Here is a 22363-nt window from a genome sequence, read left to right on the forward strand (position 1 = left end):
AAACTTTTGTGTTTTTTTACCATATGTGCAACTTGAAAAATTAGTTGAAAGGCCTACAAAACAATGTAAGGAACCCTTTTGTGTACATAACAATACCAGTGCTGAAGCAGCCTATATGTCATTTTTATAAAAGATAACTCATAAATCGGCACTTATTTGGTCATTTTTCACACCTGAGTTGCCTGTCCTTAAAACACAACATCGTAAAAGTCAATTATAAATTATTAAACTTTTTAATGATTTAATTTTTTAATAATGTAATTAAAAGTATGCATAAGTTATTTTTTTTTTTTGATAATTTCATGTACCTATAAATCTATATATACAATGTTTTTTACCATATATGTGCAACTTGAAAAATTAGTTGAAAGGCCTACAATATAGCAAAAAGAGCTTGAAAGTTGTTTTCAGAATAGTAAATATTGTTAAGGAAAAGCATTTAGGTAACCTATGAAAGGTTGAGTATTTTAACATTTAGTTCTCAGGTAATTCAATTTTTAATACTGATAAAATTATAAAAGAAAATGGCTTACCTTAACTTTTGGCCTGATTTTTGGCTGAGTTCTTCAGCGGTGCAAGGATTTTTTAGATCAATAAAAGTGTCAATGATCCCAACTTTGTAACCAAAAGCAAACACGAGCGTGCTCAATCCATCTCTCACAATCTGCTCTAAATCCCTACTAGAACCAGAGGCCATTTTGATAAAAAGGTATGTACGGTTAAATCGTGTAATCGGCGTCTGGTGTATGGTGTCCGCATAGCGTCTTTGCATTCAGGTTGATTTTAAATGGATAGCATTCTATTTTATTTTAGAAAATATGTTTTGTCAATTGATGTGTGAAACACCAGCTTGGATCCTTTTGTTATCTTTTGATTTCTTTAAGCTGCAAGAAATGTAATATTGGACTTAATTGAACTTGAAGCAATGTTTCGCATCATACCTTTTATTCAAGAGACAGGTTAAGGACAGAAAATACAAACAAATTTTTTCTTTGAAAAAGATTTAATATCATGTCACAAGTTTAGAAATGTGAATGGTCCTTAGAATTTTTTTTTTCTACGAACTGGAATATGAAAATGACTTGGAAAATATTAGTAATATTTCAATAAAAAACAAATATAGACAAATCACATTCAGTAAAGGTTTACAGGTGAAAAGAAAATTCAGAATATGTTATCTTGGTGCTAAAAGTGTAATATAAACTTAAGAAAAATATACCAAGCCAAGTGAATTTTATTAGAAAAAGCTAAATGGTAAAAATCAGCCAATGCGATATTGCTAATTTTTTTGTAATTTCGATCTTCCTCTTAAAATTAACCTGGCTTGGTATATTTTCTAAAGTTTATATTATCATATAATTTAATATTTATATATCTACAAGCATACTATAATTCAAGATAATCATGTCGCCAAACCATATTTATGACTCAATGCTATAATTTAAAATAAGACCCTGTTACTCGAAAAGAAAAAAAAAAGAATTGCCTCACAATGACTGATATTTATAAAGAGGTTACTGGTTGTTGCGTTGTACAAGATAATATAATGGTTAATTTGTTACCTAAACTTTCTAACTAGTTGTAGGTAATTAAAGTTAAAGCAAAGAGAAAAAGAATTCCCATATATACAGTAAAGGCTGACTAGTCTACAAATCTGTATCAAGTTCTATTAGAAAGGCGCGAAAAACATAAAAATAGAAGAAGTTCAGTGGTAGCTTTGCTTTCATCGGATGCATTCATCTTGCATTATATTTGTGTTTCTTCTATTTCTGGAAGGCAATGCACTCCTGAATCGTGTTCACGTCCTTTCCGTCAAATGGAATCAGTTTGAATCCATGTTCCTCCACCTTTTCCTTCCTTCGTTCGTAGCCCCACCTCACACCCAGACCTCCTCCTGAAGGACCGGAGGAACTCATAGGTAGGCAGGAAAATAGGCTCAGGGGCAGAAAGAACTGGGCTGCCTTGTTGTCAACTAGCTTCATAGTAGCCATAACCTTCAATGAATAAAAGAATGTTTATTAACGTATATCAATACATCACACTGAATTAGATTTGTTAAGAGATAGAGGAGTCAATGGCTACAGAATCATATTACATTTACATTTTCATAACAGTTCATAGCAACTTTTTTAGCGCACAAACGAAGCTAAACAATTTTTTTTCCAAAAGTTAAGCCAACAAAATATAGATTCAAAAATAATTCAAAATAACATGAATGCCGTCGTTTATGAGCGGTTAGACACTTATCCCAAAGAGAATCATACCGCGAGGTCCATCCTCCGGTAAAACTTTCTCTAGCCGAGGGAACATATCACTCAGAACCGGAAGTGCTGCAGCGATGTTACAACATTCCTTTACCATAGAATCCTCATACGGAAGTGAATATTTGCCATCCTCGTGAATCTTGACGATTCCTGTTGAAACAAGACAACCTAACCATTCCTGTATATACCTATAAATGAGAAACATTTTGTACTACATGAAATATTCTTCCTTTGCAAAAGTTTTCCTTCATTTTGTATTCACATGAGTTATTTGAACCAACACATGGAGATAACTAACGTATTCAAGATCAAAAATCCATAAAACAATGCAAAATAGGAGCAGAGCAAACACGGACCTCCAAAATAAATAACGTCATTCAGTAAGCATGTCGTCATTGATAGCAGTTGTTCTGTTGTAGTATATCATGTGGCGCGATGCGGCGTATCTGAGAAAATATAGCATAAGAAGTATTTTTTCAAGGTCATCTACTCGTTCATTTGCATTTCATTGACGTTTAAAGTTTTCATAAATATATATCATATTTGTGAAATTTATATCAGTATTACATGTATCTATGCTGTATTTAGTATATATTACGTCCATTGTTTATTGTTAAATACATGTAGTTCACAACTCCACCGATGACGAAGCGAACACTCTACCACTAGGCTACCGTGACAGTTTTTTTGACTGATCACTAACCGTTATCTTAACCTTTTTATCAAATATTTGAAAAGAAGAAATCTAAGAATATTACCGGCATAAGTAATAAAACTCAAGATTAAAGCATTTTGTTTCTTAATTTGCACTGGTCTTGTTAAAAACTCCGTTTTTTTTAAATTTGCAATGAACATGAAATTTTTCTTTCGTTACAAATACAATAATAAGACCTACCTTAACTTTTTACCTGTCTTTTGACTAAGTTCTTCTGCAGTGCAGGGATGTATTTTAATAAATTCATCAATAATTCCAGTTTTGTTTCCAAAAGCCAACACGAGCGTGCTCAACCCATCTCTCACAACTTTCTCTAAATCTCGGGCTGTTGAGTCACTCGCCATTGTAAGTGAAAATAAATGTCAATGATATCTTTTATTATGCAACTAGAGTGCACTTGCTGATGTACGGAATCCAATTCATGTTAAGATTTTTTTTTGCAATGTACTTACTATTTTCAAGGTTAATGAAAATTGTACTAATAAAGATATTTTTTGCTAATTAAGGAGTACAGTGTATTTAAATACTTAAACGTAGTCGCTGTTTTTTTTAACAATTTCTTTTGTGTTTGTTACAACAAAGACTTATGATTACATGTATAAGATTAACTCTGAATTTGATTTTTATAGACAAAGTTAGTGAAAGAACTTAGAGAAAGGCTTCTTAAGTAGCGGGGGTTTATTAAATTATAAGTATAATAACAAATACATGCACATGCATTACATAGCATTAGGATAGTATGAAATATTATACACATTATAAATAATGTAAAAATAATATAATATTAAGTATTTCTAATTGTTCACTTCTCTGTTCGAAATATAATTCAACTGATGTCATTATTTTTTTTTAAGCTGATTGCACACCATCTTCTTGTTGGTTCCCTGTATGATATGAAAAGAAAATCATTTCTGGTAATACATTATGTATCATATTAAGTTTTCATACGTTGCGCAGAACAAATAAGGGACCTATTTCGACCTTTCTCAAACATTGACACCTGATGTACTCATATTTAAGTTGATACCAAAACCCGCCATACACTGCATCTGATATTGGCATTAAAATCATTACGCAGTGTTTTTTCAACATTGTTCAATCAAATTTAGGTCAACGTGTTTATTGTCAACATAAATATTTTACGCACATTTGAAAATACGCACTAAGACTATGTTATCATATTTTGTGCTGATATACAATATTAGCAAACCTAATGGAATTATATTTTTATATCATTATTTCAATGTTTATAATGAATAAATAATATATGAATTTCAGACTCAACTTGAAATAATGAAAGTAAAAATCACTGTACAACTTTTCTTATAAACCTTTACTACTAACAATTAGGCCTAAATTTTATTTTTTGACTTTTAGAAATTATTTTGATATTTCACTGTAAAACCGCTTATGGTGACCTTATTTATTTGGTCATCGAGTTACTCTGAAACGTTTTGGAGATTTAGAGCAACTGCAGCTTTATTTCAATTTAGATATCCTAAAAAAAATCAAAGTACTCAGAAGTAAAGAGAGCCGGGCTCATTTACAGAGTAAAATGGATTTCTTACATGAATCACGTTTATATTCTGATGAAAAAATTATTTTAAAACTATGAATATAAATGATAAGACACTGACAGTGAATTTTTCAATCCTAATACCTAGGTCCGATTTTGTCAGAATCAGAATTAATCTGGTACCGCAGCTGAATGTAAACAAACAGGCCAGTCTGGTTCCCTCTCCTGCTTTACCTCGTATGTGTAGAGAATTACGGTAACACTGATTATCATAAATCCTTACGCTAATGAACTATGTTCTTTGACTTATGAAGTTTTCAAAGTCATTACTACTAATGTTTATTTTATATAGATAAAACTTCGTTTTATTTTTGTTGCTTTATTTATTTTGTATTATCTCAAAAGCGGTTGAGAGTAAGAACTATATTTTTGCATGTAACTTTAAAATGGCGACTATGGGGTCAACATCCTGCCTTGAACAGGATCACATAAGCCGGCAATTGCTCTTTGAGCAATAAGCCCGGCTTATCATGTTATTTCTTCTCAGTACAAAATGGGATTTAGGAGCTTGAAGACAAAGAATGTATATTTATTCTACAGTAAAACACAATAGAAATACTTTGATACATCATTTTAAAAAAATCATTAAAATGTATCACACTTTCTTTTTACTATGTTAAACTAAGGTCAACTTGTACTCCAATGTTGACATACAACAACACTACAAAATTCTAGAAATGAAGGTAACGAACAGTAATCGAACTCAAACGCCCATTGAAACAAGAAAAAGTTGGAGCAGAGATAACACAGACCTATTGTGAATAACCAGAATTACCAACTAAGCACTTTGGCGCATTTTGAATTTTTATGCGCCCGGATCGATAGATCCAGGGCGTATATTGTTTTTGTCCTGTCTTTCTGTCTGTCTGTTTGTTTGTTTGTCTGGTTGTTTGTTTGTCTCGAACTTTAACCTTCACCATAACTTTTGAACCATGAAAGATAGAGACTTCATATTTGGTATGCATATTCCACTAATCAACTTCTTTCAAATGACACCAAGGTCAATGACCTTGTGACCTAAACTGTGGCCTATATGCTAAAATTAGCTTTTTTCTGCAAACTTTAACCTTCGCCATAACTTTGGAACCATGAAAGATACAGACTTCATATTTTGTATGCATACTCCACTAATCAGGTTCTTCCAAATGACACCAAGATCAATGACCTTGTGACCTTGACTGTGACCTATATGCTAAAAATAGTTTTTTTGAACCTCACTATAACTTTTGAACCATGATAGATTGAGATTTCATATTTGATATGCACACTCCACTAATCAAGATCTTTCAAATGACACCAAGGTCAATGACCTTGTGACCTTGACTGTGACCTTAATGCTAAAAATAGCTTTTTCCGAACTTTGTTGCCGCCGGGCGCATAGTGTTTCACAAACACATCTTGTTTCTTCTAACCATGCATACATATGCCCTATTCACATATTTTTAGTTTTTTTAGTTCTATTTTCATTCGATATCTTCAACCTTTTCATTAAAGACAGAATCCCAATAAACTGAATTATAATATTACTTTTCCCTTTTAAACCAGTTAACTGTCTTCTTCAATGGAAGCTTATCTATTACTTTTTAATAAGAAAAGGTTAAAAGGCAAGGCATACTTTTAATGAAAATGTTTAAAAAATTAACAATCGTTGTTTTTTGTTAAAATCAAAATACTAAATATGATAAAAGGTGTATAATAGCACCGAAATAAGATTGAGTAAAAATGCTGTTTACTGTATGTTGTATTCACCTTGACAATTTTCTAAGAAATAACTTTGGAAAAGACGATTCCTTCTTGTACTGTGTCAATGTCCTTTTCACCAACCTTGATTATCCGAAACCCATTTTGTTCTATTTCCTGCTTTCGACGCTCGTAGCCCCAACCAACACCGCGACCTTCATCCGATGGACCTATCAAACTGACCGGAAGACAATTAAAGAGTCCAAAGGGCAAATAAAACTGGGCCACGGGGTTGTTGGCTTGCTTTTCTGGATACGAGCTGACAGGGGGGTCGTACGCCATTCCGTAGCCATCGGGTTTCAGGACTCGTTTTGTCTCTTTGAGAATTCCATCGACGTCGTTTGCATCGTGAAGTACATCGTTTATTAAGACAAAATCAAATTTTTCAGTCCAATCCTCTGGGAGTTGTCCACCTTTCATATGGCTATAGATGATGTTCTTCTGACCACTTTTATCAAGTTCTTTGATGGCTTGATCTATGGAGATTTTATCCGAGTCTATACCGTAAAACATACAGTCAGGGAACATTTTGGCCACCTCTCGTGTGTGTTTACCATAGCCGCAACCGATATCTAACAGTGTAAAGTTACTTCCTGTAAAAGAGAAATTTTTAAATTAAATTGAAAATTATATTCTAGTCTTGCTGTTGAGCAATACTGTGATCTGGAATATTAAAAGTTTTGAACCTGGTTTTAGTTCTAATGCAGGAAGCAGGTTGTTCTTGGTCCACTCCTGAAGTGCTTCGGGCGTACGATATGAGTCCACCCACTTAAGGAAAGGCTCATAGTATTCATAACCTATACAAAACGTGTACAGAAATAACGTTCAACTAAGTGCTGATACCTGTACAAGAAAGAATTTTATGATCATTCAAAATATATTCATAAACGAGGAGCATGTTAAAAAAAATTCTAAGAATGTTACTGGATAAAATATTTACCGTTTGATAACACCTAATGGATTTATATATCCATATTGGCATATCTAATTTACTTCAATATAAATACATGTATACATAAAAATATCTGTGCAATTCTAGGGGCGTCATTAACACCACCCCAAAATTTGTGCATGTTTTTCCCCTTCGCGGGGACACAATTCCTCTCAAATAACTTGTTCATCAATTCATTTAAAACATTTTGAAGTGCAGAATCAACCTGTAGAAGATGTGAAAACAAAACAAACCCTTTGGTCCATCCTTTGACATGACCTTCTCCAGCTGAGGAAACATCTGACTGAATATTGGGATCAAGTTTGCAACTATGCCATACCTCTTAAGCATGGATTCCTCAACCGGAAGTGAATATTTTCCGTCATCGTGAAGTTGACAATTCCCGCCAAAATCATGCAGCCAAGCCATTCTTGTATATACCTATTAGAGAATGATTTGATATGCTGTTAAGACCAGTTGAGTCTCGATAATTTCCATTGTTGATTTTAACACTTAAAATCTATGCTTATGAATATGAAGTCTAACAAAAATGATTTTTGGGATAACCTACATGTTTCAAATTAACAAAAAAGACATTCATTATGAAACAAATTCATTACAACGGAATAGGGAAAACAGTTTTCAAGTTCAAAAATTTATTTAAACAATACTAATCAAGAGCAGAGCAAACACAGACCTCTAAAAAATCAGTTTTTCACAATCGATTTGTTTTAACATTGATTGTTTTTGCTGTTTAGATTATTGTATCGACCAGAGACCTTGCAAAATGAGGACTTAAAACATATTCTTCTTCCATTAACTTGTTTGTCAATAACTTGCTTCGTTTTAGAAATAATTCAAACATAGGGCGTACTCTTGGGTATCTAATCAACTGAGAGATATGAACCCCATATGTCTGTGATAAAGGTATATTGGTTTACAATTACTTTTTCTTGAATAAGACGTATTTTCTCGAATGAGGACGAACTGTTTTACAGCTTTGTAACTAAGACAATAGCAAAAAGAGTCGTTATATCTTGAAAATATTTTCAAAATAATAAATCAAACATGCATTTAAGAAAAAGCATGTAGGTACATGTAACTTATGAGTACTAAGTTATTGAAACATATAGTTCTCAGGTAATTCCCACTTCAAAACAGATAAAAATTTGATAGGAAATGGCTTACCTTAACTTTTGGCCTGATTTTTGGCTGAGTTCTTCCGCGGTGCAAGGATTTTTTAAATCGATTAAAGCATCAATTATCCCAACCTTGTAACCAAAAGCAAACACGAGCGTGCTCAGTCCGTCTCTGACAATCTGTACTAAATCCCGACTAGAACCAGAGGCCATTTTGAGAAAAACTAATGTAACGTGTAAATCTTGTAATGGGCGTCTGGTGTAAGGTGTCCGCTTGGTGTCTAGGTATTCAGATGATAAAAATCGTTGGATTTTAAATGGATAACATATTTCTTTTTCTTTTTGGAAATATGATTTGTCAATTGATGTTTGAAACACAAGCTTGAATCTTTTTTTATCTTTTAATTTCTTTAAGCTTCAAGAAATTTAATATTGGACTCAATTGAACTTGAAGCAACGTTTTGCATTACCTGTATACCTTTTATTCAAGAGACAGGTTAATATCAAATATATATACAGATTTTCTACAGAAATAAAATAAGATAATAAAAGAAGTGTCAAGATCAGACATTTTTTATTTTACTTGTTAGTCAGTTTACATAGCATGCAGGTTTCTCTTATTTAATATATTTTGAAGTACAAGTAGTTTCCAATAACAAGTCTCTATCATTTGTACCATTTAAAATATATATCAACGGTATGTTATTTAATCTGGTATTTGTAGTGTGTTCACAGAAAAATAATAATAGTAAATGCAAACATTGTTATGATAAAAGATTTGTTAGTTTACTTGTTAGTCAATTCAAAGAATGTACCGGGTAGATTAAATAATTAATCAAAAAGTATACATGATAAATGATGTTATGAGGTCATAATTTGGTTCAAATATTTTTCCTTGTGAAACGCAGTTCTTCTTTTTTGGTCTTGTTCATGTTATCTATAAACATACGAAAGCCCAGAAGGCTCATTCGAGATTCGAAATTCGAGATTCAAAAATTCGAGTTTCGAGATTCAAGATCCAGACTAACCAATCAAAAGGGGATTCAACATTTGATTACTCCCGTTTATCATGTTTTTACTATCAGGAAATCATTTAATATATTTATAACAAATGGCTCATTTGGTTAAATTATAATGCAAGAAAGAGTGTGATATATATTAGAAGGATATTTATATAATTATTGGATTTTTAATAAGCAAGATATACTTCAATTTATATAATAGTTTCTTAAATATTAAAAGGATTACTTATTTCAGGAGTATTGTAACGTGTTACCTAATTAAGGGTCCGTTTTCAGGAGATACAGGGTCAAATATATATGAAATTTTCCTCTGGCTCTATCTGAGCCTATAATTAATATGTGGAATCAATATTATATACAAAAATGATTATTCATTATTTATAGGGGATGCTTGTCCCTGGTTTTTTTTTATTGAAACAGCAGGACACAATTAGAGGTTAGTTCTTTGTAACCGGGTACTGTGACTGGGTTCCTTGCACCTGGTAACCAAGTTCCTATTGAATTGAGCACTCGGTGCCTCACCCTTACTCAGGATTACTACACCTTGTGCTTCAATTCAATTCCTTGGTTAAATACAGACCGGTGCTCTGTACCCTAGCCTTATCTTTCTTTTTCCCTTTAAATACTTCTACTTTTTATTACTACCTTCAATCTTCTATTCCGCTTCTTGCTTCTTCTGTGGGTTTCAGAAAGAGAGGTCGAGACTGCCTCTGCAGTCGTTTATATAGCAAAGGGCTATACCATTCAAACAGGGGTGAACAGGCTCCTGCACTGTTCCATTATTCCAGGTTACACAAGCGTTTGAATGGTATAGGCCGATTGCCTTATTCATTATTCATTACACTACCCACGCCTCTGTATACTTGCGTCCCGCATGTTCATTGGTTACCTTGTTTTTTTTTTTTTTGTTGTTTTTTTTTAGACAATGAAAAGAAGATCAACAAAAAGAGGTTAAGAATTCCTTTCTTATACCTAGTTAAACAATTATTTAAGTATTTACAACAATTGACTCATGTACATTGTTTCTTTTCCAAAGTACTTCACTAGAATTAGTCATTCCAAATGTCTTCCTCAACTCTCTCTACACATTCACCATCCTTTTGGTATTTTCTCACTACTCTGACTGTCTTCTGGTGACGACTTGTGTCCGTCTGAGTGCTGACATCCATCCTAGTAACATGATCCTTACAGCAGGGGCAGTGATGTAAAACCATGGGCGCCTCATGATCCTTACCATCATTCACCATGCTTGAATCTTTGTCTGCAGATTGGTCAGGCACCTTGTCTACAAGTTCGTCTGCCTTGCGCTTGACTCCAGGGAGACTGGGCGACGTTTTCTTCCTGATGGTTCTACCAACTTCAAGGCCTGTCTCATAAATAAGATCTGGGTCTTCTTGCCAGTCAGAATCATCATCATGGTTATCTACAACAACGGATTTTGAGTTCGATGGTACATGTTTTTCTCCACCTTGCAAACCAGTAGTTGAATGTAACCTCTTCTGGTGTCTCATTAGAAGGGAATGCTTAGCAAATGCCTTGTCACACTGGTTACACTCAAATTTTCGTTTATTCATGTCATCAGTAGCACATGCTAGAAGATGCTCTTTCCATTCCTCTTGTGAAGGGAGTCGACAAAGGCAAATGGAACATAGAATGCCGGGTTTCCGGGGGGTAACTTTGGTCAATGGCATGATCTGAAATAAATAAAAAGAACATTGCTTACTTAGCAAAGTACATTTACTATACAGTATAATCAAACTGATAATCAGAGTGCCATTTAGGCCTCCTACACTGCCTTCTAGTTGTGTATTCAAGTTCCATCTAATTAAGATTTGTGTTGGTTGATAGACCTAACCCATCACTTAGTTCAGTATCTAATTCTTGTGCACGTAAACCATTTTCATTTGCACCAGGGTTTACACTTTCTGTCTCTTCTAATACTAACTCTTCGGTTTGACCAGGTTCATCATCACCCATTTCATCTGTCTCAAAACTAAGTCTCTGAGATCCATAATGTCTAAACCTGTCAATGTGGATGACCATGGTTTTCTTTTCACCCAATTTCTGCACCCTATAAGTCAGATTGGTATGTTTTTCAATAATTACATAAGGCCCATACCAAAAGTTCATTAGTTTAGGCGATTTCCCTATACTTCTTTGAGGAATAAATACCAAAACCTTGTCACCAATTTCGAACTGTTTTTCGGTGGCATTCCTGTCATGGTATCTTTTCTGTCTCAACATTGACTGATTTGTGAACAGTCGTGTATTTCGATGAGCCTCTTCCATGGTATCTCGTAAATTCCATGCATATTCATGCACATTAGTTCTTTCACGATCCAAAGGCAGTTCATACATAATATCTAAAGGGGTCGAAACTTCCCTCCCTAGCATAAGCATGTTAGGGGTGTACCCCGTGCTCTCATGTACTGCAGACCGGTAGGCCATCAACACATATGGTAAATGTTTGTCCCAATCATGTTGATGGTCTGAAACGTATGCAGTTAACATAGTGGCCAAAGTCTTGTTAAAGCGTTCGACCATTCCATCCGACTTCGGGTGGAAGGCCGTAGTTCGAGTCTTGTGAATACCAAGAAGGTTACAAAGTTCTTTAAACAAACGACTTTCATACTGTCTACCTTGATCACTATGTATCACTTCTGGCACACCAAGCCTGGTAATGAATTGTTCAACAATCCTTTCTGCTAAAGTTAGAGCCTCCATATTTTTGAGTGGGTATGCTTCCGTCCATTTAGTAAAGTAGTCTGAAATTACTAGTATGTATTTATGACCATCATTAGTTTCTGGTAAAGGCCCCATTAAGTCCGTCGCCACGCGTTCCATGGGACGCCCCGTCTGATCAAGTTGCATAAATGATTTCCCTGCAGCACGGTTCTTCCTTTTTCTGCACTGTGTGCAACCTAATACATAGCTTCTTACGTCGTGCTGAAGTCCAGTCCAATAGAAGCGTTCTCTGACTCTTTCAAGAGTCTTGTTGACTCCAAGATGTCCAGAGGTTCTGGCATCATGGCATTGCTGCAAATTATTTTTCCTCTCAGACAAGGGGACAATCACCTGGTGATATGTCTTTTTATCGCCTATCCATTTTCTACACAAAAGTCCATCTTTAATTTCTAAATGATTCCACTGAGAGCATACTGATTTAACTACTTTGCTTTCATGCTTGATTTCTGAAGACTCAGGACGCTTTTTATTTTCTACCCAACATTTTATCTCGGATAGATCCATATCCTCATCTTGAAGACTTTGTAGAAGAACGGGCATAGTAGATACAGCGTCCACTTTACAATCTGTTTCTGAAATTTGAGGTTCAGCATTGGCAGTTGAAAGGTGTTCCTCTATGACCTCAGAATACCCACATTGGTGACATGGGTGTCGACTTAGACTATCAGCATTACCATGCTTTGCACCAGGTCTGTGCCTTATATCGAGGTCATAGGTACCGAGAAACTCTATCCATCTCGCTACCTGGCCCTGTGGATCTTTAAAATTGAACAACCACTTAAGAGCACTGTGATCTGTTCTGATAATAACTTTGTGCCCATAGAGGTAATGCCAGTAATGTTTACAAGCAAAAACCACTGCCAAGAGTTCTTTTCGAGGCACGCAGTAACGTCGTTCTGACTTGGACAATGTCCTACTAGCGTAAGCTATTACTTTTATTTGTCCTTGCATTTCTTGCAACAAGACTGCACCAAGGCCCGTCTGACTGGCGTCAGTATCTAAGATGAATGGCAAAGCGAAGTCTGGGTGAGCGAGTATTGGTGCATTGACCAAATGAAATTTAAGTTTTTCGAATGCTGTTTGGCACTCAGCAGTCCATTTAAATTCTTTCCCCTTTTCCGTAAGTTTGAACAAGGGATTGGCTATAGAAAAGAAACCACTGATAAATCTACGGTAATAGCCACATAACCCTACAAATGACCTAACCTCGGTGACATTCAAGGGTACAGGCCATTTGTCAATGGCTGAGATCTTCTGTGGATCAGTCTGAATACCTTCTCCGGATACTTTATATCCCAGAAACAACACCTCTTTCTTAAATAAAGAACATTTCTTTGCTTTTAGTTTTAGACCGGCCTCTTCAAGTTTTTGAAACACTCGTTCTAAATTCTGTAGGATCTCTTCAAAATTTCGACCAAATACAATAATGTCATCAATATAAACTAAGCAAATCTTGTAGTTTAAACCAGCTAACACCGTCTCCATAAGCCTTTCAAATGTCGCTGGACTGTTACAGAGTCCAAACGGCATTACTGTGAATTGGTATAGCCCGTTTCTTGTTACGAAGGCAGTCTTTGGCTTATCGCTTTCCTCCATCTCAACTTGCCAGTAGCCGGAATGCAGATCCAATGTACAAAATAACGTTGCCCCTTGTAAACCGTCTAATGAATCGTCGATCCTGGGTAAAGGATATGCATCCTTAACAGTTTTACTATTTAAGGATCTGTAGTCCACACAAAATCTTTTGGTGCCGTCCTTTTTCTCTACTAGTACCACGCCTGCAGCCCATGGACTAGAGGAGGGTTCTACGATTCCTTTTTCAATCATATTCTCTACCTCTTGGTCGACAAAATCAGCTGCGTGATGAGGTAACCTACGTGGGGGTTGTTTAGTAGGCTTAGCATTTTTCGTATTTATTCTATGTTTGATGACAGAAGTTCTCCCGAAGTCATCTTTTGATTTGGAAAATAAATGTTGAAAACGAAGGAGTATTTTCTTTGTTTTCTCTGCTTCATCAGGATTCAAATCTTTGATGGCTCGGCGTACAACTCCTTCAGGTGGTCTGGAATACACCTGTCTTCGCGTCCAGTGACGTTTAATTTATCTTGACTCTCCACAACATTTGCAACAGCCGATGTGGTTCCTACGACCGTGTTTTTGTATACAATCTGAGGACTCCCAGATAAGTTCATCAATCTTACCATGACATCATCTCTGGGGTCAATCAAAGATCTCGCAACCAAAGCTTTACCTCTTTTCTGAAACTTTTCGTAAGCCTCCATTACTAATAATCCCTTGTCATTTATATCGCTAGGTGCAAGTAACTGACCCGGGCATATCATTTCACTCTTTGGTGGAATGGTTATTGTCTCCTTCAGGCTGACTCTGAAACATCCTAAGTGACCCTCAAGTTGGAGCTCATGCTCAATTCCTCCAACATACATTTTCCCTAAAGAAACATCCACCAAACATTTATTTTGTTTCAGGAAATCTAAACCTAAGATGCCGTCGGTACTGATGTCAGCGACAACTACTTCAAAAATGAATTCGTGACTTCCCATCATAAAGTTGGATGTACACTTACATGTACCCTGCACTTGCAATGGAGTTCCATCGGCTAGAATTATTTTCTGTGTTACTGGCATTAGTTCGACATTTTCCGTGCTAAGCATGTTTTCAAATACTTTATTTGACAAAATTGTCAGTGTAGCCCCGGTATCCACTAACAATGTACAAGGCACCTTATTAACACTAGCCTTTATAAATAACCCAGACTGATCATCAACTCGTGTTTGAGTGACTGAACTCGTATTAGACTTCCTATTCTTTGGCTTAGCCTCGGTTACCTCTTTTTGTTCCACCGCCTCCTTTGGGGATGCCGTGTATGCATTGCTTGCTTTACCACTTATCTCCGATCTCCTTTTAACATAACAGTCTTTAGCCCTGTGGCCTCGCCTACCACAGTTATGGCACTTAAAAGGGAACTTGGTTTGATCGGAACTTGGTATCGAACTTGATTCATCAGATTTTAGTTGTCTACTGGTCTCTTTGCGTTCTGACAAAGTGGCTATTTTGTTCTCGAGGTCTCGCAGTGACGACCGAAGTTCATCTCGTAATTGTTTCAAATCTTTCCGTACCTTTGCATCAGTTTCCGATTGCCCCTCTAATTCACTCTGTGCTGTTCTGGCAAAACTAACATCGTGTCTTCTCTGGCGCTCAGCTCTACAAAAAGCTTCAATCTCCACGGCCAGCCGAACTGCGTCATTTAAGGATTTGGGCCGAGACTGCTGTTCGTTTTCCGTATAGAGGAAATTAAATACATAAAAATTAAGTTTTCAATTACTTATCTTGGTCTAAGGCTTTTATTTCTTGAGTTAATTAAAAATTATATATACAATACAGATTGGCAATATGAAATACAATAGATGCAGCATTTATTTTATCTGATATCAAATAGTAGATGAGCTGGAGAACAATAGCGTTATGGTTTTATATTCTAATATCTGACCATAGCTTTAACAGTATGGTCAAAGATTAAAGTATACTTGTAAAACCTTATAACACTACATTTCAATTCAGCAGTCAAGTCTAACTGCACAAATGTACCCTTTATATCCTTGAATAACTGTGCAGTGTAGAGACGATTCTTGATATTTAATATCTAATCAATAATTATTTTTTCCCTCATCATTGATCTAATACAAAATTAGTCGATCTACTTTTATTCCGCAAGTCAACAATAAGACCATATAATATTCTATATTATACCTATCTACTGTTTGTTTTGTTTCATTAGAAAAAAATAAGATTATTTATATATTTTTCAAAATGTAATCCAAATTTTGTTTTCATTTCGTTTTGATACATAAAACATTTTTCTTGCATTATCATTTTAGCAAATGACCCATTTGTTATATAAATATATTCAAAGATTTCTTGATAGTAATAACATAATAAAGGGGAGTAATCAAATGTTGAACCCGCTTTTGATTGGTTAGTTTGGATTTTGAATTTCGAAACTCGAATTTCGAATCTCGAACTTCGAATTTCGTATTTCGAAACTTGAATCTCAAATGAGCCTTCTGGGCTTTCGTAATAAACATGATTAAATACAATAAAAGACCCGAGATGAATTTTGGTAGGGTTCACTACAAGTGCAGAAAAAACTGTTCTTTAACAACCATTTAAGTTTAATTCTCTTTCATAAAAACAATGCCTTCTTGCACTGTATCGATATCCTCTTTGCCAACTTGGATAACCCGAAACCCGTGTTGTTCTATTTCCTGCTTCTTGCGTTCGTATCCCCAACCGATACCACGTCCTTCTCCAGGTGAACCGGATAAACTGACCGGAAGACATTGAAAGAGACTAAAAGGAAGGTAAAACTGGGCCGTTACATCCCCGACTTGCTTTTCTGGATATGAGCTTACAGGAGGATCGTATGCCATTCCATAACCATCTGGTTTAAGGACTCGCTTCGTTTCTTTGAGAATTCCATCACCGTCGTGTGAATCATGAAGTACATCGTTTATTAAAACGAAATCAAATTTTTCAGTCCAATCCTCTGGGAGTTGTCCCCCTTTCATATGGCTATAGATGATGTTCTTCCGACCACTTTCTTGAAGTTCTTTAATGGCTTGATCAATGGAGACTTTATCCGAGTCGATACCGTAAATCGTACAGTTAGGGAACAGTTTGGCCACTTCTCTTGTATGCTTTCCGTAACCACAACCAATATCTAGCAGTGTAAAATTGGTCCCTGTGTAAAAGAGAAAAATTAAACATAAGATGAAAATTATAAGTATTCATTGAAAAATAGTTATAATACAGTTATTTCGAATATTGTCAATTTCAACCTTGTTTAAGTTCTATGGCAGGAATCAGTAGATCCTGGTTCCAGTGACGAAGAGCTGTTGGTGTGCGGTGTGTATCCAGCCACGCAAGAATCGGCTCATAATATCCATATCCTGAAGGAGAAGTTATCAGAAATAATTACGGACTCTGAGTTTTTAGATCCGCGAAGCAGTTTATAAAAAAGCGTAAACTGTTCCAACCCAGTTTATACCGTATAAAATGGGTAGCTATTAAATTCATCGCTTATAATTTAATTTTTTTTAATTTGATGTAAGAAAAAAGATGATTGCCTAACAAAATACTTTAATTTGTAAAAATTTGAATGTAACGTCAGGCGGATTGATACGTTTTTTACGTAAAGATAACACATGTGAGATTTTACGTTAATTTCTGCATTTTATACAATATAAAGTAAATTTTTTATCCAATCAAATACAGCGTTACAACCAGAATTAAATTATTTACTACTGTATTAATAACAACACGAATAAAAATATCAGAGATGTAACGTCATTATTTCTGCATTGTGTATACTACATACAAGGAAATTTTTGAAAATAATCATGTATACAGTCTTCTAATATTTTATTTTAGACATTAACAAACCCCTTGGTCCATCTTTTGAAAAGACTTCCTGGAGCTTAGGAAACATCTCACTTAATATTGGAAGTGCTTTGGAGATAACACCCCAATAATTCAACTTGGATTCCTCGAACGGAAGGGAGTATTTGCCGTCTTCGTGAAGTTTGACAATTCCTGCAGCGATCATGCTGCCAAGCCATTCTTGAGTGTACCTGTTAATGAGTAAATTATCTTATTTTCTTACGTTGGAATAACCTGGGTGACGTTTGTACATGAGAAGCTTGAAGGGGGAGGTTTGTGCTCCAGACATAAAAAAATATAATTAACACAAGACCCTGAATCCGCAAATCCGAGTTCTCAAGTTGTAAATTTTGAAAACAACAGAAGAGATATAATAAAGTAAAGTGATTTACCTTAACTTTTGTCCTGATTTTTGACTGAGTTCCTCTGCAGTACATGGCTGTTTGATTTCAATGAAGGCATTAATTATCCCAACCTTGTAACCAAAAGCGAACACGAGCGTGCTCAATCCGTCTCTCACAATCTGCTCTAGATCCCGAGTAGAACCAGAGGCCATTTTGGTAAAACACAACAGATGTTACTGCAAATAATGTAATAGGTACTCTGCTCCTGAATTTTTTGGTGAAAACGTGTCAGTGAATTTAAATTATATATAAAAAATATGTTGATAAAAGTATTTATCCATAATCAAATAGATCATGAGGTCTTTGCAGTTTTACCGGTATAAATTTTGCAGTGTCTGATCACTTAATTTTTTTTCACTACCCAAATTCAGCTTGTCGTACGTTTTATCATACTTTTTACTGATAAGATTTAATGAGGTAAAAAAACCCAAGGACTTCCAGTGTTTTAAGGTTTATAATGACAAGGGCTTGTGGTGTGTAGACAGAAATTTCACACTGATAAGCAAAGTTTAACTCCTCGCGTGGTTGTTTTATTTCTGTCATTCTTGTCAATGATATTTGTTTAAACCTCATTGAAATTAACATGGTTACATGTTATTCGTGTGGAAATGATCTCCCATGTATACCTGGAAACCCTTTTCATGAGTGTAATGAGACATTTGCTAAAACTGGGAAAACGTTTACCAAAACTTAGAAATTAATGATCACAGGTCCATCTTTGATGTTTTCCATCAAACTTTTGTATCAAACTTTCCCTTTTCCCCTTTATTCGGGATAGTCTGGTTAATATGTACGTACGGTCTGATACGGTAAAAACCATCCAAAATCGTAATATCAACACAGGAGAATTCCAATAGCATTAGACACCTCAACACAGGCCAGGTACAGTGGCGGATCCAGGAATTTTGAGGGGGCAACCAGTTTTGGGTAGGGGTAGGGACCCATAGTCAAACCAAAAATAAATCATTAAATCTTACGTATATTTTAAACACAAAAGGGGGCCCTTTAAATCCGCCAATGAGCTTCGAGGTATACAAAAATCCGTTTTCAGACATTACTATTATACAGTAAAACTTCTCTAAACCGGCCAGCTGCCGGACTGAATAAAATGGCCGGACTAGAGGGGTGGCCGGTTTCCCGAGAATCTAACATACTGAAGAATTGCAGAACTATGTGACAGATGCTAGGAAAAATATATAATTGGTGTCTGTTATCTGTCAACATGTTATTAATCATCGGCAGAAACGTATTGTATTCTAAAGGTCTAAAAAAAAAAAAATTGTAAATCATTATTAGTGAGGATAAATTCGACATACGTGTGGATTTTTATAAAAAGAAGTAAGAAACAAAACATTGAAAGTTACTTTTAATCTATTAACCATATGCAAGGAAATAAACCAGATCTTTTACCTTTAATAGACTCTATACAGTATATTGCATGTATCTGTCTATCGCTTACGTCATTAAAAAAATATTTGTACTTCAGTGAAAAGTGAATGATTAAAACTTTTCTGAGCAAAACTTCTGTTATTTTAATTATGAAATGTATATTTTGATAAACGTTTTATTGGATTTTTTTCTTAGCATTTTTTAACAGTGTCCAATTCTATGGCCGCTTATGTGTATTTAAAAAGATGATGCAATATGGCGTGCGCTAATTTGTTGATTTATTCTGTGATTTAAATTCACTAGTTGCTTGATATTTTATTAATTCAAGTTTAATTGATGCTTAATCATATTTACACAACTAAGACCGGCCATTTACGTAGCCTGGAAAGCTGACTACCCCTTCAAGACAGTTAAACAATAGAAAACCCTATGAGGCCATTTCAGTTTTTTCACACCTCTGACTTCTGGTGGGTAGGATTATTTTTCACACCTCTGGCCGGTCATTATTACCCCTCTGGCCAATGACAGTTATCTTTCTTGCAATCAAAAAGTGACCGGTATGATGAGGGGAAATTTCCTATATTTCTTAATTTTTGTTCTTGGAAAAGTGGCCGGTGTCCGGTTTTCAGGGTTGGCCGGTTTTATGAGAGTTTATGTGTAAAGAAATGTTCGGAATTTTGCCGGGACTTATACATTTGGCCGATGTTCAGGGAGAACCGGTTTCCAGGGGGGCCGACTTGGAAAAGTTTCACTGTAATAGAAAAACATAGGTCATACAGCATTTAACTATAGTTTGCAACGGATAACTATAGCTTGTTTTACTTAGTAACCTTAGCTAATTAAAAAAATGAAAATGAACAAAAAATTCCGTTGAAATTCTCATTCAGTTTGACACACTAGAAAAGGTTAACCTAAAAAGATTGATAATTCTATGCCCAGTTGTGTTAAAGTATCATCTTGGAATGACAATGAATATTTTAAAAAAAATGATAGAAAAAGTAGGTCAGCATTAGCTACATTTTAGTTGACAAAGTATCGGGTCTCTGGATAAAGTAACTTTTAAGAATTGATGGCGGATACCTTCGTAACTCAACAAAAATCAGTATCTTAATATTTTATTTTTAAAAACAAGTCATTGTGATCTACATTTCCAAAAACACTTTCCGATGACCCTTTCCACATATACATGTATATATAAGACCTAATAATCAAAGGTATATATTAGTTTCTATGCTACAAATTTTGCCAGTAAACTTCGAATAAATTCAGAAGCTACGTCAATATCGTTGATAAGCAACCCTAAATATTCAGAGTATTCAAAATATAAAAGTTAAATATTGCAAATGTAAATATGTTGAAGTTAAAATTGTATGAAATTTTGTGATTTAGAATTAAAAAAAAAGAAGAAGACAGACAAGGAGAACACAAAACTGGCAACATCGCATGATCATAGGCCTTTTATTATTCAAGATATATTATTAGAAAGGCGTAAAATATAAAACATTGAAATTCAGAAATTAAATGACTATAACATGTTTTAGCTGATGTACCTTGAATCCACGAATGCAGTTGATGAGGTTTGAGGATCATAGTAAAAAAATACAATTTTAAGTGGTCTGTATTTCAAAAGTAAGACAGAAATTTTTGAAACATCACTTTTGAAAGATAATGCCAGCTTGCACTGCCTCAGTATCTTTTTCGCCAATTTTGATCACTCGAAATCCATGCTCTTCTATTTTCTGTTTCTTGCGTTCATAGCCCCAACCGACCCCGCCCCCTTCGCCCGATGGGTCAAATAAACAAGCGGGGAGACAAGTGAACAGGCCAAAAGGAAAAAATAACTGCGCCGTCGGATTGTTAGCTTGCTTTTGGGGGTCTGAAGAAACAGGGGGATCATACGTTATTTCGTAACCATTTGGTTTGAGGACCCGCTTTGCCTCCTTCAAAATTCCGTCGACGTCAGACGCAACGTGAAGAACTTCGTTCATTAAGACAAAATCAAATTTTTCGTTCCATTCCTGTGGGAGTTGTTCCCTCTCATATGATGATAGATGACGTTTTTCTGGTCACCCTGTTCTTTGATATTGCTCGATCTATGGAAGGTTTATCCGAGTCGATACCATAAAAAGTACAGACAGGGTACAGTTTAGCTGCCTCTCTAATATTCTGACCACAACCAATGTCTAGTAGTGTAAACTCGGTATCTGTGTTAATGGTAAACATTTGAATCTCTTTGAATATTCTTTTTAATTTCATGAAAACAAACATTAACTTGAATATATATGAAATGATTAAATTTTAAACCTTTTTTAAATTCTAATATTGGAATGAGATGAATTTTATTCCATTCTTGAAAAAATTCTGTTGTGCGGTATGTATCAATCCATCTGAGAAATGAGTCAAAGTACCCGTAACCTAATATAGAGGAAATCATAACTTATGTTTTCCCTTGCAATTCATAAAATATATAAGTACGAGGGTCATTCAAAAAATACGTAGACAATGCTTCTCATCGTCATATAATTATTACAAGATTATAGATCAACACATGTTCGTAAATATAAACATTTATTTTGTCGAAGTGTGAAGTTTTATTCCATTTGATTAAAAAGAACTCCTGTTAGCCAAAATTTAAACTAACATGTTTTGTAACCACGGAGCACGGTTAACCAACATTGTAACGCCAAAGACAACGTTGAGAAAGTTTGTCAAAATTATACTAATTTTCTTAATTTAAAACACGGTTTGTAGCGCCTTCTTAATTCAAAAAAACATATCCATAACACTTTACATCTAGTTTGCGAACAATTGTACAAATATAGCTTGAATGAGAATGTCATTGTTTTCAAATTCTTTAATTTACCATGTACCTCTATTAATTCTGCAACAGTAAAGCACACATCACGTTCAATGACGTACCTAACTCTTTCGACAATATTTTTAACTTTAACCTGTTTCTTTGCAGACAATCCATCGCCCGA

General features: G+C 34.9%; 2 protein-coding genes and 2 pseudogenes across 2 annotated transcripts; all 4 read right to left on the reverse strand.

Moving 5' to 3' along the window:
- Positions 1-1609: 1609 nt before the first annotated feature.
- LOC134262557 (uncharacterized) lies at positions 1610-3360 on the reverse strand (annotated as a pseudogene).
- Positions 3361-6152: 2792 nt separating this feature from the next.
- On the reverse strand, positions 6153-8653 carry LOC134262568 (uncharacterized; annotated as a pseudogene).
- Positions 8654-10436: 1783 nt separating this feature from the next.
- Positions 10437-11078, reverse strand: LOC134262547 (uncharacterized). Its single transcript, XM_062744946.1, has one exon. It carries the CDS (start codon positions 11076-11078, stop codon positions 10437-10439), a length of 642 nt encoding a protein of 213 aa, XP_062600930.1.
- A 4349-nt stretch (positions 11079-15427) lies between these two features.
- On the reverse strand, positions 15428-18182 carry LOC134262630 (uncharacterized). The gene is made up of 4 exons (XM_062745008.1): positions 17982-18182; positions 17593-17780; positions 16989-17099; positions 15428-16891 (listed from the first exon to the last, which is right to left on the reverse strand). Exons 1-4 carry the CDS (start codon positions 18143-18145, stop codon positions 16323-16325), a joined length of 1032 nt encoding a protein of 343 aa, XP_062600992.1. The 5' UTR covers positions 18146-18182; the 3' UTR covers positions 15428-16322.
- Between the last annotated feature and the right edge of the window lie 4181 nt (positions 18183-22363).

Source organism: Saccostrea cucullata, unplaced genomic scaffold (assembly GCF_032062105.1).
Source record: "Saccostrea cucullata isolate Sc308-1 unplaced genomic scaffold, CSIRO_AGI_Scuc_v1 ctg781, whole genome shotgun sequence".
NCBI lineage: Eukaryota > Metazoa > Mollusca > Bivalvia > Ostreida > Ostreidae > Saccostrea > Saccostrea cuccullata.

Coding starts and splice junctions, on each gene's coding strand:
- LOC134262547 (XM_062744946.1), bottom strand. CDS start 11,078: ATGCCATTGACCAAAGTTACCCCCCGGAAACCCGGCATTCTATGTTCC.
- LOC134262630 (XM_062745008.1), bottom strand. CDS start 18,145: ATGGCCTCTGGTTCTACTCGGGATCTAGAGCAGATTGTGAGAGACGGA. Junction 17,100..17,592: donor TTCAAAAGATGGACCAAGGG/GTTTGTTAATGT, acceptor CTTCTCCTTCAG/GATATGGATATTATGAGCCG. Junction 16,892..16,988: donor TGCCATAGAACTTAAACAAG/GTTGAAATTGAC, acceptor TCTTTTACACAG/GGACCAATTTTACACTGCTA.